The sequence below is a fragment of the Lipotes vexillifer genome, unplaced genomic scaffold (genome assembly GCF_000442215.2).
Source record: "Lipotes vexillifer unplaced genomic scaffold, Lipotes_vexillifer_v1.1 scaffold782, whole genome shotgun sequence".
Lineage (NCBI taxonomy): Eukaryota > Metazoa > Chordata > Mammalia > Artiodactyla > Lipotidae > Lipotes > Lipotes vexillifer.
In genome coordinates this window covers 796,205-811,859 of record NW_006791339.1, presented here as the reverse complement: position 1 = coordinate 811,859, position 15,655 = coordinate 796,205, and the positions used below count along the sequence as shown (strand labels likewise).

General features: G+C 38.4%; 1 protein-coding gene across 4 annotated transcripts in view; it reads right to left on the bottom strand.

Moving 5' to 3' along the window:
- Window positions 1-1,520: 1,520 nt before the first annotated feature.
- The window catches only part of PAX3 (paired box 3), a 98,214-nt gene continuing 84,079 nt past the window's right edge, over window positions 1,521-15,655 (bottom strand). For 2 of the 4 annotated variants that reach the window (XM_007464339.1, XM_007464340.1), the window contains exons 8-9: window positions 2,269-2,515; window positions 1,696-1,774 (exon numbers count right to left, since the gene is read on the bottom strand). In XM_007464339.1, the coding sequence (XP_007464401.1) occupies window positions 1,740-1,774; window positions 2,269-2,515 (282 nt within the window). In that variant the 3' untranslated portion in view covers window positions 1,696-1,739. Of the gene's footprint in view, window positions 1,588-1,663; window positions 1,775-2,268; window positions 2,516-15,655 lie in introns of those variants that run through there. The other 2 variants (XM_007464338.1, XM_007464341.1) reach the window with 2 other exon arrangements.

Sequence of the window (15,655 nt, the reverse complement as noted above, 5' to 3'; positions counted from 1 at the left end):
CCATGGCCGCTGAGCCTGCGCGTCCGGAGCCTGTGCTCCTCAGCGGGAGGGGCCACAACAGTGAGAGGCCCGCGTACCGCAAAAAATTAATTAATTTTTTAAAAAAATAACTAAATAAAAGGCATTAGATTAGAAGTAAAGTATATGCTTTGTTGGTTCCCCATTTCCAAATTTTTATTAATACTGTGTTCACCAGTTCCCCCCAAAAAGCAGTGTTGGGCAAGTTTTCATAACTGTTTATTCATTATAAATAGTAAATATTTACTGCACTTTTTACAGGAAAGACATTTTTACAACACATTGTTGTTGGCTGAGGCTGCAACACGAAGATAACGCTTCTCTTGATCCACCACCCCCTAAGACCAGCGTAGGAAATAAACTCAGTACTATGTCTAGTCTCACTAACTCACTACGTCATAGTTCTTAACTCTAAAAGGAATGTACTTGTGCCTACCTCGTTCATGGTTCCAAGAATAGAAAGAAATAAATAACACTGCATTCCACCTTCCTGTTCCTCTTAACATCTCAAAAAACAAATTTATTGACATTCTAAAATGTCACCACACAAACGTATGTAAACCTCAGTTCCTATCATCTTTCAATATCAGGTATTATGGTATAATTTAAAAGTACATGACAGCCACATGGACATTTCTGGTGTTGCCCTGCCTTTCATAGAAAAGAGAAGAATGTAAACGAAGTCATTTTAAAAGCATTATTCTCAAACATGGTCTCTAATCAAAAGGAGCAAGCCGGGTATTGGTTGTCCAGCAAATGGCAAACATCACTGCATTCTACCACAATGAATCATGGGCTGCGAAAATAAAGCACCTGCAAAAATATAGTTCTGATTCTGTTTCTATGGCCCTGGCCAATGCCAAAGCATCCATGAGGTACACAGTATTGCACACCGATAAGCAGCTGTGGGAATGCACATCACTTTTCCACCATGCCCTCCCCCCGCCCAGGTTGGCTTCCAAATGAAACTAAATTGGGCAAATGTCACACACCTCTCCCACACTGAGAAAGAAAACAAGCTTTTCTTCTGGTTCCCCCATATCCTGTTAGCAAGACGTGTCCATCCAGGACATGTATTGACAACTGAAATACAGATGAGGATAAGATAACAAATAATTTATTTGGGAGGTCCTTTACATCTAGTCTAACTTCCTAAAAATGGTGGCATTTATTTTTATATCCATTTCCAGTGTGTAAAAGTCAAGGATTCCTCCGTTCCTGCTTCAGGGAGCGAGCAGTTTTAAGGTTGTAGAAGTGTCAGCATTGGACATCAAACTTGTTATACTTTATTCTCCGACTATATTTTCAGAACATTCTGCTTACCCAAACCAGTCAAGATAAATCTCACACGCACACACACACACACACACACACATATACACACACGCGCGCACGCACACACAAATGGAATGTTTTAGCTCCTTGATCATCAGCACTAAAGAGTTGGGATATTTGATATGTAGCCACGTTAAATCATTGCCTTAAAATGTTGCATTTGTCTTTTATTGTTCCGGATCTTCCTTTTCTCCACTGCTTTTGTCCAACACGTTCAAAAGAATTTGAAACCAACTACTGGAGAAAGAAAATCAATCATTCTCCTTTGTCTCCTGTCGAGACTGCCCCCCAAGAGGGTGATTTTTTTTTTTTCTGAGAAGATTCTTCACGTCTAGGCTGTGGAGACCGGAAACAGGGCCAGCTTAAGCTCCAAGTGGACAGTTCACTTATGCGATATCTGGCTTGAGATAATGAAAGGCACCTGTAAGGAAACACATGCAGCTTTTCAGGTCAGGCTGGGACAATTCACAGCAAGGGGCAAAATCAGCTACAGGCTGACAATGTCATATTTAATACGGAGGTATCAAAGGATCGAGACGAATATTTTTATTCCTAAGACAAGTTTGACAGAACTCTGTGTCCTTGGGATTATACCCCATATGATCCTTGAGCTGACCTCATTAAGAACATGTGTTTCTAATGCCAGAGGTTATTTCATTTTGGCCAACCCTTGTGTTTTACCTAGTGGCAATCAGCTTTCACGTCTCAGCAATTAATAACCGCAAGATGCTGCTGACATCAGTTAAGAAAATAATTATACTGGGAAGCCCTTGCTGGAACAACCAGCTGGCTTTGCCACAAAATTGATACCAGGATGGAAGGCTTAATCATGCTGGCAGCTCCCCTTTCTCAAGGAAGAGTTAAAGTGTCCCACCCTTACAGGAGTAATTACCCCCTAGAAAGTCCAAGGCTTACTTTGTCCATACTGCCCATATTGGTAGCCTGTGACAGGGTCCATACTGTAGCCCGTGGTGCTGTAGGTAGGTGGACAATAAGATTGAGAGGTTGGCAGACTGTCCAAGCTCTTCATATGGTCTAGTCTCTGACTGCAGCTGGCCGACACCGTCGTGGTAGGTTCCAGGCCCCCAGTGAGAGGCGAGAGCGCATAGTCGGTCTGGGGCTGATGGGGTACCCCACCGTGGTTGGTCAGGAGTCCCATTACCTAAAATAAACGGGCAGATTAGGAAGAAGTGAGAATGCAGGGAGGACCAGACCCTAGCCTGTAGCTGAAAGGATAACTGAAAAAGGCTAAGTTTTACTTCTTTGGAAATCTACTGTTAAAGAGCTGTCCCGAAGACGGTGACCTCCATTCAAAGTGGCAGAGATATTACATCATGCCCAGTGATAACATCTGACTGCAGTTTCAGAAAGAAGGAGAGGGGGAAAGGGGAAGGAGGGTAGCGGAAGAAGGAAGGAGAGAGGGTGGGAGAGAGAGGACACCATGCCCCTAGTGATAAAATCATACTGGAAATTCAAAGAAGGAGGGATACAGGGACAGAAGGTTGGAAGGAGGAAGAAATTGTATCTGTTCGTATCGAATAATGTTTAACCATGTATTACAACTGGGAGTCTCACATGTCATTTTAAACAGGCATTTGCTTATATATTTTTTTTAAGTTGAATCCAAATCAAATTCTTTTTGTGTATTTTGAGATCTCTATGTCTCTTTTCATAGTTCCCTCTCACGAAAACTCCACTCCCCATTTTGGCTATTCTTCAGTAATTAGAAATTAGTACACCCTCCCTGATATTCCCTTGCGTTTTCCTCATCCCTCTTACTGTGTAATTAGTACTTGGTCACCTACTTCGAATTATGAGAGCTCTGAGGGGAGTAATCTACCGATTTTCATATCATCAGCACCTCACAGAGGGCTGGCACATATTAGGTACTGAATGAATGAATGAATGAATGGTAAATGATTCTCCAAATAACTGCCCCCATTACCTAATCCTTTCATTTCTTCTCTAGACTAACATTTTCATAAGAAGTGCTTTAAAAAAGAGCCTGAAGTGCAAACATGTTATAAAAAGTCTGCTCGGTTTTTTAAATAACCCTGGAGAGCAAGCAAACTTTTAAAAAAACAAAACTGTGATAACAAAACAACTTTCCGATTAGCACGGTGACAAGTTTCACAAACACAGGCTCAATGACCCTTACAACACCTTGTGATGGAAGAAAGTAGATAATTAATTTTGCATCTGGAAAACTGCCACCCAAGAGAGGAAGTGATTTTTCTCAACTTCATGCAAGTCAGTGGCAGGACTCCAAAAGCAATTGCAGAAGAAATCGACTGCTAAGTGAAGAGCTTCCAGAAAATATCACCTGCTTACAAAGTATTGCAATGCAGGGACCCACCACTGCACCGTATTTCCATCCTAGTCCTGTTGTATTTTAAGACGTTTGAACCATATGGAGATTAAAGTGTACAAATAAGAGCAAGATGAGAGGGCAGTAATGAAACTCAACCCTGATTGTAGGTCTTGGGTTATCCACCAAGGTAATTCAGGCCACAGGATCCTGGATGGAGGGGTACCAGCAAGGCAGGAGGGAGGGATGAATCTCGCATTCCAGAAAGCTTCCTAAATTAGATTCCAAAACCAGTGAGGCCACAATCCCCTTTGGGAAGGGTTTGCATAATCCTCATAGCTAAACAAAATCTTCTTGAAATAAAGCTTTAAACTGATCCATCTTCAATTAGCCCCAAAAGACAAAAAAAAAAAAAAAAAAAGAAAAAAAAAGAAAAAGAGAAAGCAAAAGAGAATCTGTTCCACCTTCTATGGATTACCCTTTCTTCCTCCATAACCCAAAAAAAAAAAAAAAAAAAAAAAAAAAGAAAAGAAAAGAAAAAGAGAAAGCAAAAGAGAATCTGTTCCACCTTCTATGGATTACCCTTTCTTCCTCCATTTTAACAAGCCATGATTCTCCTCACCATCCCACCCGGGCAAGTCTCTATTCTCCATTTCCTTGTCTCCCTTTCACTTGATTTCTTCTATGTGTGAGCAGATGGGAAGGGGGGCTGGTGCGGGGAAAGCAACACAGTCTTACCGAAATTTTTAAAGACATTCCAAGGGATCAAAATTTTCTTGAGCTTGAGATTTTTCAAAATCTCTAAAAATTACTTATATTCAAAAAAAAAATCGTATGTTTCAGAGCATACCTTTGTTTTATTGGGCATTAGGGGAAAGTGAGAGTCACAGAGCAAAGTAAGAATAGGAGTCACAGCTAAAGGAGAATGAAAAGTCACCAGAACATGGGGCTCTCATACACCGCTGATTACAGTAAGTTAATTACTTCATTTTCTCATTAAAAAAAACCTGATCATAGGCCCAAATGCATTTATTTCCTGAATGTTCTTCCATCTATATATATTTTTTCTTTTTTGCCTTTCTTTGAGTTCATGTACATGATTTTGCAGTATATACTTGGAAAATTCATAAATGTCAATTGATATACTAATTTATTAAATATTTTCTTTCAGCCCAAATTACGAACGTCTATTAGAAGAGAAGTCTTTAAAGCAGAGGTTGTTCAGTGCCAAACACACTCCTTTCAAATCAGGAGTACCTCTCTGTGTACTGGTCTAATGGGCAAGAATGGACAAGGAAAATTAAAATATTAAAAATGTGATATTTTTAATGAAAGGGGGATTATGGCACAGGGCACAAATATTTTACTGTGTAAATAATGTGTGCTAAGTTTTTTTTAAAAAGCACCTAGGAAAAGCAACTTTGTAACTGTATAAATTCAAAGAAAAATATCCAGTGGTACTGGATAAAAAGGAAATATATTTTTAGTAGTGTCCTTCATGAAGATACTTACTTCAAATTCTGTTAACGGTATACCTCTTTAAGGAAGAAATGGAATACTCTATACACAGTCACAGTTGAAGAGTAATAGAATTTTATTCAAAACATGCACACTCTCCCATGAGCTATATGTACATTTTTGTGATAAACCTTTTTTAATCCTCTGCCATATATTTCTTGTTTGCATAACTTTGAAGGCCGCAATAATTCTGAACATGGGAGGAAAAAAATCATGAAGATCCTAAAAGAGAAGAAATGAGTCCTTCCTATAAGCAAAATTCAGCTGATGATGTTCACGTAGCAACTTTTTGCAGCTGTTGAATTAGAAAATATCTTAGGACAGGAAGACCTTGAAATATATTTGTTGGAGGATGGAGAACATACATTACCATTTGCCAAGGCTGTATTCTAGGGCAAGAGAAAGACAGCTCCTTAAAGGTGCCAGGGCACAGTGTCCTAAAGACATCCCAGCTCATGATCCATGATCCAGGAGGGATGGCTGCTGTGTGAATGGAATAAGAGGGATGCTTGATGGATCTTCGCGTCACTATTATGACTGTCACACACCCGAAGCTCGTGACAGCTCCTGCTTTAGCAACTGCCCTTAGCTCAGCAGCCCAATACTTGCGGAAGCTAATGTGAGGAAGTAAAGAGGACCAGAGACCCGTTATCTTGCTTAGAGACAGATATTCTCCCAGGAGTTTTTCTTTCCACCATGATGGTCACACATTGTAATCATGACTTCTTTCTCAAGAATTGGACGAGGATATGGGGAAAGAGGCACCAATACTTCCCTACATTTGCTCTGAAATGGAAATTAATGAATAATGACAACTAACGCAATTTATTTCAATATTTTACACTGAGAAAACTTGAGAAATGTATATCGTTGTAACAGCTTCTTATTTAAAAATTAAAAAGGAAATCTGTGTTGGAAAAGAAAAATAACTATATCAATACAAAATGCATTACTTTCCCCTAACATAATTTAAAACCTCAAATCTCTACGGAAGGGTCCCATTACATTTTTATGTACATTTCTTTAAAAGCAATTTTGCTATTTAATGTGGTTCAAGGGAAGCTATGGAAATTTCTTTCTGCTGCACAAAGTTGGTAAACAGACTTCTTAGAACTCCCCCAGTATGGTCATGGAATGTCTTCCAGTCATATTTTCTTTTTAAGAATACTGTCAGGATCTCTTTCATATAAGCTTTTCCTACAGCAATTTGTAATTCAAAGCCTAAAATAAAATCTCCATTGGTTGCAAAGTGGGGGATTTTTCCTCATAAGCCATTAATAAGCTATTTCTATTACAGGGATGGCATTTTTGCCTGATTTTATTTTATTTTTTAATTTGAGGTAGGAGAAACACAATTGCCTGGCTTTCACAAACAATTTCACAGGAAAAGAAATAGACTCAGGGCTAATCAGTTCTGTCTACTGAACATCAATCACATTCTTATTAAATGTCAGATGAGTCCAGGAACTGCAATGAACAGGAAAAGTTTTCCTTTTATAAAGATCTCTGTTCTGTCTCCTTGGGAATGGAGGTGGGAGGAGGATTTTTTTTTTTTAACTTTTAGTTGAGTACAACTCTTAGGTGAGGCATCTGGAAAAAAATCTCTTAAGTATATCAGTAAATTTTTACCTCCAAAACACTTCCCAGACACCGTTTCTAAACTGTTTTATGGCTAACCTTTAAAAACAAATTCAAGCCTTAGAATCGTGAACTGGGACTTCTGCTGGTTCCTCAGTCGTTCCCTTTATTAGAGACTTGGTTGAAGATCTTTTTAAGCTCATTCTCAAGTTTCAGAATTCCAAATAAGTTGTTTATATCTTGATTGGAAGATTATATGGTTCAGGAAAAACTAACTCTTTACAATTGCTTCATGCCATATTTCTCTTGAATTAATTTTCCTATTGTAAGATTAAATATAAAAGATAAAAAACTATGAGTCAAGCTAAGATTTACATTTAAAACAATGTGTCTGGAAAATATCCGTCTTGGCTTAAGTGTTATGATTTTGCCATCAGTTGAAAGTGCTCAGAGCTTATCAGGAATCTAAAATGATTTAGCAAATTATGGTGTACGTCTAGGCGCTTCTTTTTTTCCTTAGCAGGAATCCTGGTTCATGTCTTTATTTACGTTTTTGCTCTTAAGTAATCAGATGCTTTTCTGATTTAACATTTAATAATACACATTTAGTTGCATTTTAGAAAACCACTGTGAATTACAGCTTTGTATGACGTAAAGGGTTTTTTTAATAGCTTATACACTTTTCTCAAAAGGCTAATGATTATAAACTTTTAAAATTTGGATATAATTTATTCCCACAACCAAACAAAAAATTCAAATGTTTATGCAAGTGGTTTTTTTCTGATACGGGTACTACTGGAGTTATGTTATGCTTAAATATCAGCGACTCTATCTTTGAGGCTGTAACTAACCCTAAACTTGAACAGCGGAGATTTTCCTGAAAATGTTGTCTTCAGATTCAAATGCCTTGGGAATTATCCTGCAGTTGATTAGCATCTAAATAATTAGATTTTTTGGCCCTGTCTGTTTGAAAGCTGTAAGAGGGAAGTTGCCTGAAGGCAGAAGTTTCTAGCAAGGTAAGGATGGTGACCTTCTCACCCACCCAGATTTACGGGAAGGGCATGGCTGACCTTTACCTAAGCAGATAGAAAACCAGTGCATGTAAAATGTCCAGCTAAATACACACTTATTTTTTACTTTAATCCTTAGCTAACATTTTAAAGTAGCTATGTTTCACACATGATGAAAAAGTATGCATGTCAGACAAGTGTGGTTCATACGGTGCAAATATTTCCAAGTTTTATTTGTAAAGATCACACTGAGTACCTTCTCAGTTAAATTCTGTTATATGTGCTTTAATCTCCAGCTCTGTGACAAGTTACAGAATGACTTTTACTTTATTGATTCTTTAGAATACCTATTTCTCAATAGACCTAAGCTGTCAAATGGATAGCAATATTCTTTAGAGACTGATGACTAAAATATAAATCTAGGCAAAAAAATTAGCATAGAAATGGCTTGCAAGAGACATATATACACATACAGAGTTTACTTCTAGACAATGATGAACAATCATATCGTGTCCATCTATTATCAATAAAATAAAGCCCATTAAGAAAAAGCTCATTTCACCTAAATGAAAAAGTATGGTTCATACAGTTGGTATTTGACTATGTTAGACCCACCATGGGCTGTAATAAAATTCTCATATGTTTTAATTCATTTACGCATGCCTGCATTTAATATGCTTTGTGACCATGTCTACAATTAATATGATTTATGAGAAAAGAACATGTGTGATATTGGGGGGGTAGGGTGTAGCATACATATTTTTTCTTCTATGAATGAAAAATATAGCAAAACGGCTCAAGGAAAATTGTTGGCTGTTAGCATATTAAGATGGACTGACAGAGCCCTGAGTAAACTTGGGGGAGTTAATGATATCCTCTTATCTGACCCTGACACATTTGCAGCATGTAATTTACAGAAGCTCTGTCCAGGGAATCTTGACAAATGCTCCTAACGATGTCAGGGCAATGTTCCATTCTAATGTAAAACAGATGTGGGTCAGATACCCTCATTCATCACTTAACACAGAGAGTCTCAAACTCTTTCTGAGAGGAATGACATTACCTGCTGTTAACTCTTCTCATTTCAGGAAACAACAGTAGCCCTCTAAAGAGTAAGCACTCAAACCTATCACCATTTCAAAAACATGACTGTAGAAAATTAAGCATATATCTTGGTTTAATTTTATGACTACTTCTGGACACTTTGCTAAATATTAATTGACCTCTTGAGACCTAGGATTCCAAATATAGAAAGGGAAAAGCTCTACACTTGGGCATCCCCTTCAGTGAGATGGTGCTTAAAACTTTATCTCTAATTGCCCATAAGCTAAGCCTGCATTCAAGAAAATGCAGGGCTGATTCACCTAATAACCATTCTTAAACACACACCTTGCTGAATCTTAACTGCCCAGTTCTGTCTGAGATTCACGCAGAACTTTACAATAACCTAGGTGTCCACGTTACCTTTTAGAAAGAAGGACCCAAAAAAAAAAAGAAAAGACAAGAAATAGAAAGAAGGACCTCCACACTGCCCCTCTGAAGCATAGGGGTGCTGGGCTACACTGTATCTTCACTTCCCCAAAACTTCCCCTTCCACCCAATACTACAACTGTGTGTAGGGCAGACTTTCCAGGCTACTGAGGGAGGAAAAATTTGCCCAGCTCAACAGTGAAATTTCTTCTTTCTTCCAGATCATGTGTGATGCAGGCAAATATTTCTGTGGCTGCCCAAAGTCCATGTCATAAGACTCCATCTACTAAATGCCTGAAGGTTACAGAAGAGAAACTTCCCTACACTTCTCTTCATGTGAAGGAAGATAAGTTCTTAGGACAGAGAAAAGAGCCAACTGAAAAGATCAAGTGATACTGATTTAACGAGTAGATATCAGGAAAATTGCTTCTATTAACTATGGGAAAGCAGTGCACAGCCTTGCAAAAGTCTGAGAATGAACTTACCCTTCAGGAAGTGTTTTCTGCCCTGTTTCACAGGTTTTGTGTTAAGGCAGAATAAGCCTTCATTTAAGATGCATGGAAATTTGTAACAACTCTATACATATGGGACAACATCTGAGAATACAGCCTTCTAAGGACCAGAAGCTACTATTCCAGTAAGCTCAAGTCCTACCTACTTTAATTCCCCACCTTCCCGACTCCAGGGACAATGGACCAATAAAGATGTTGCAGTGCTTTTCTACCTGAAAACTTACTTGTGTTCTTGATCACAAATTGGGCAGTGGCTATGTCTCCTATTCCCAGGCAACTTGAAGTATCTGGCAACATCCAGGACCCACAGTGAGGCCATATACAGAGTTCTTTGTCCTACAGAAATTAAATCTGCTCCTACAGCTCTTGACAAAATAGAGTCTTTGTAATTTAGTGATAACAAGAATACTCCCCAATCAGTTAAATCAAAATTACTCTTAGATTGCCCCTTACTTTCTAAAACCTTGTACCTGTTGTTTTAGCTACCTTTCTCTTTTGCTGGTGAGAGAGAAGCATAGTGTTCATAAGATTCTCCTGCCTTTGAGGTTATCTAGTATCATAAAAGCTAGACTGTACATTTTCTAAAAATGAGTTCATGTCAATATTATATTTCAAGGGGCTTCCCTGGTGGTACACTGATTAAAAATCTGCCTGTCAATGCAGGGGACATGGGTTCGAGCCCTGGTCCGGGAAGATCCCACATGCCGCAGAGCAACTAAGCCCGTGAGCCACAACTACTGAAGCCTGTGTGCCACACTACTGAAGCCCGTGTGCCTAGAGCCCAAGCTCTGCAACAAGAGAAGCCACTGCAGTGAGAAGCCCGCGCACCGCAACAAAGAGTAGCCCCCTGCTCACCACAACTAGAGAAAACCCGCATGCAGCAATGAAGACCCAATGCAGCTAAAAATAAATAAATAAATAAATTTTTAAAATTACATTTCAATAAATCAAAACAAGAATAAGAATAGGAAACAATAGGACAACACTGTCCCCTCCCTACTCTTAGCCCCATGGAATGAAGGATGGTTGCCTCTTCTTTTCATTGTAGTGGGTTCTCATGTTATTGTGATCTGAATTACTCAAACAAAACCAATTTCTGTACATTGTATTTCTGGGGAGTATCATATCCCAGTAGCATTACAATGACTGCATTCTGAATGGACACCAATATGTGTCCTTAGGTCTTTAAAATGTCTGAGTAGAATACCTTAAAATACTCCAGTCCACCAAGAAACTGCTTTTCCTTTGATGGTATTCAGCTTCCACATTTGTCTTACTCATCAGGGACAAAGAAAAGTTATGTTTTTTTGTCAGAGGCCTGCGTGATATGTTTCAGCAAACAATAATGAGAGCTCTGTTGCAACAAACAGTATTATCACTTTATCAAAATACATTTAATCCTTTTAAGTACTGTGTTTCTCAGCGTAGCTCTATAGGGCGACTCTTTTTCAATATCTCCCAAGTTTAACAGGAGGATGAAACAGAAGCTGAGATAGTTTAAGCAACTTGCCTGAAGACACACAGCTAGTGAGTGGCTGTTAAGTACTGGAATCTAGTGCTTTTGACTTTGGGGCTCCTGCTTAGATCAATGAGTTATACCCACACGGCCGTCAGTTCACTAAACAGGAATTCTCTCTGTTTTTACTCCCTTTTTCTGCCTATCTTAACATTATTAAGCAGTTTATAGCTTCTTTAAAATCACTCTTTTTTCTGCTAAGGTCACTCGCAGAGGGTGACAATGTATTGAAGCAGGAGATAACATCAGACGTTAAATAGAAGAAACATTCACTAGTGAAAAAAACTTAAAGAACAATTCTAGAAATGGACAAATCATGAGTTGGGTATCTACCCATTTTTTTTCATTCAGCACTTCCTAGTAAATGTTCCTCAAAACTTGGTAGTCTGATACTCAACAAAAGGGATCCCCAGTTAAATCAGAGAACACTGAGTTAAACAAACATGTTTCTATACTGCAAGACTTGTCAGAGCCTTTAGTAGGCTAATGTGCACTGGGACTCTGAAAGGTAAAGGGATATAATTTGAAATATTTACCAAATCGTTGACTCAAAGTCCTTCTTCCCCAAGCCACTATTCCAAAGAGCCCACTTTGGGGAACAAGGCTTTATTATGAGGCGCTGTTTGGTTTCTGGGTGTTCAAAGACGATTATGACCTAGTATCATGGCTCTATAAGCTCATGGTCCAAAGGGGGATGGATATGTCATAATACAGTGTGGTATTTATTTTAACAAGGTATAAACACCCTAATGTGGCATCAAAAGAGACTAAAACAAGAAATTCTGCCTACAAGTGTCATAGAAGGCTTCATACTGAACTAGATATTTTCCCTTGGAATCTTACATATAGAGGGTCAGCTCTTTAGAGGGTTTTTACACTTGATCTTAGCCAAAAGGCCAAGAAGTGATATAGAGGGTTTTTTAAATCGGCAACCGTTTAATTGGATTTTGTAATGCAAGCTGCCCCAAATGAGACATCAGTATTTTGTGGAGAGGGAAAAGATGGTTATTTCTTTAAATAATGCCTGCATCCTTCATTAGTTCAGTGCTGAGGACAGCCTGCCCAGTCATCTCACAGCCCCAAAATATTCCCCGCAAGGTAGAAACACAACCCTTTGATTCTACAAAATGCACTATCTCAAAGGGTCTCCCAATTTACCATCTTTTCCATTGATCAGTGGAGACAATACAATCACTAATCTCAGAAACTCTAGTTTACTGAACTCTAGCTAAATGTCAAGAGGAATTTTTAAATATTACACTATACATTGAAAAATATACACCTCTGATGAAACCCAGACTGTTTTGCAGAGACAGATTCTTTAAAAAAAAAAAAAATAGTATACAACTAATGACTGAATCCAGTCTTCTGTGTCTGCAGTACAAAGCACACATTCAGCCTCTAATTGAATAAATATGCAAGTATTGAGATTTCTATAGATATTGCCATTTTGCAAATTCAGTAATAAATTAAAAGCTTTACGTTGCATTCCAACCACATATAAAGGGTTGATTCAGACCATTGGCCTCACACTAGAATTCAGCACGGCTTTCCTATGTTTTACTGACGAAAAAGAAAACCTTTTTATTCCAGTAGCTTAGTTATGGACCAAGCAATCACACTCAATTTTTTTCTCTTCAATGGCTAAAGGAATTCAAATGGGCCTAAATACCTTGGGGTTGTTACATTTTTTGTCCAATGTACAAGAGAAAGTAGCTGATGGAATTTCTACTTAAATCAATTTAATTCACAAAAAAATTTTAATTCAGCAAGAAAGGTTTTCTTGTGGCTCATTTCAGTGACATGATGTAAGATTCAGTCACTGGTGGCTGCTGCTCCCTCCCTTTCTTTAAAAAAGAGATTTTGGCCAGGTACTTGCTTCTCTCACAATTCTCCAACTAACTCAAGAGGCTGTGGCTAGAGCTGACATAAACCAGGGCTCTCCTCACGCTCTTTAAGGGTAGCAACCACAGCCTTCGGCGAAAAACCAAAGGCACCAGGTCAATTACAGCCTGCATTGATTCAACAAATGGATTAGCAGCAATGTTTTCATCACCAAGCAGAATATCTTGAAAACCTAATATGGCGGAATGGAAACATGCAAATGGCCAGTGGTTACTCTGGTGTAGCTGAAATGGGCTTATTTGTGATCATAAACATCCTTGAGCCTTCATAAACATGTAAAAGGCTTCTGCAGCCCTGGTTTTGAGCTCACGAATTGCTTTAGAAATGAAACAGAAAGAGGCTGAAGCTTCGGAGAGGCTGCCACTTTTGTACAGAATGTCTCTCTGTCCAAGCTTTGTTTGACACCCAATCAATCTCTTTAATCAAAAGCACTCCTTTTTCTTCCATAGATGAATTTCTGGAAATTGTAAAAAGGTAGTGCCTTTGTTTGGAAATGAGTTGGTGGCGGGCCACCTGTTTGTCTGGTTCTTCACGATGATAAAGGTAGGTTGAGGGCACAGGATCTGCAACCTGTGTGTGAAATGGACAAAACAAATGGCCTGGCATCAAGTAGCTTCTGGATGTGTGCCCAAAATGTGCAGAAAAATAGCTCTCCTGAAACAGGAGCTGGCCCTGCCATCAGGGTAAATCTTACTGCTTTTACATGTATCAACAGTACTAAAGAAGACCAAGGAATTGCTATACCACAGTGAAAAGGATATTCTCTCTATACGAAACAGAAAAGTACCCATCACAACCATTCTTAATGACTGTACCCCATTCGCATAACAAACTGACGTGCAGTAAACCGCACACCTCCGATGGACAAAAATCCTTCATCTTGCCTTGCAGCTAAGGAATTTGAGATAATTGTGAACACTGTGGTCCAGGAAACGACGAGCAAAATCAAAAGCAGTCTTGAGTTCTGTGTACACATATTAATGCTTAAATGCTTCTCCCTAGTAAGTTTCAGGAGTAACAAATGTTTGTCAAAAGAAACGGTGCTGAGCAATTGAACTCTGATTTGAGATGGAACCACGACAGAGTCTAATACATTTATGCATGAAATGGAGAAGCTGCCTAATAAGCGTAGCTGACACCAAATATGCAATTTACATATATTACACACTGATAATCTCAATTTTAATATTTTTCTTTAAAAGTAACTGCATGGGTGGTGGAGTTAAAATTTTTCTTTTATAAAATGTGAATAAGAACAAAAGTTTATCCTGACGTCTTCCACCGTTAACCACAATCTCCTTAGTGTAAAGATATATCTGCTCTTTCTTGGGTCTGTTTCAGAGGCAGTATCTCATCCCCACAAAGCTGTGATGATTCAACCAGACTTAACAGATGAATGGTCGATAAACTTGATGAGATCTGCAGACCTATTCTTTGTTCCTGAGGTGCTGAGTGGTGAGCAAACATTCAAGCATGTTTAAGCCTGGTACACAAATCTTTATGAGAATTTTTTCTTTCCTCAGTACATTATCCATGAAATAGGACAGGTGTACTGGTTATTCAATTACATCTTACACAAGACCTGGCCAAAATTTGAAATGAGGCCTCTGAACATAGATCTTACTGTGGGGATTTATTAATAACAGTTAAAAGTTGTCTATAACAAAACTTTTTTTTGTAATTTAAGCCTATTTTCTTATTTTATCATTGGTTTCACTCATAAACCAGAAACGAAAATCTGCCCATCTGTTCTAAACATAAAATGTGTTCATAATAATCCAGATTTATACCAAATGTATTTTTAAGTATTGCTGAATTGAGAGAGTACTCAAAATTTATAGCCTCTGAGGTTACAAAGAGGACTTCCTCTTTTTAAGGAAGAAAATGCTTAAAATGAACGTAGGAAAGGCTCAGAAAGCTTCTTGGATATCAAATGGCTCCGTAGGAAAAAAAAAATGTCAATGATATAAGAGTAAATGAATCAAAACCATATGGATCAAATTTTCCCTAAAATACACAGTTTGAAAAATTAAGGAGGAAAAGTGCTTGGCAAAATGTGTTTTAGGTTTTACCAAACCCCAAACATTCAAAGAATCATTTGCAATGGTTGATGAACCCTAAATGCAGCCAACTTGGCCCATTTTTGTATACTACATAACAATAAAAAAAAAAGCTTCCTAGATAACTTCCTAGTGTAACCCACTGATACTGTATTTCACTCAAGAAATCATTAGAAGCTGTCACCAGAAACCGTGGCGTTTGTAGGAGTAGGGGGGTGCTGAAATGATATAAGTTTGTTCCTTTAATTGGCCTTGTTTTGGGGGTTTGGCTCTGCGTGTTTTGGAGGTGGGGGAGCAGTGAGGGTAATGTTTCTTGCAAAGGAAAGTTAATTAGAAGAACATGGGCCAAACGTTAATTAGTCTCACGTCTTGAGCATGAGAATATGGTAGTATTTCCTTGGCACTCCGTATTCCAAGTCGGCATT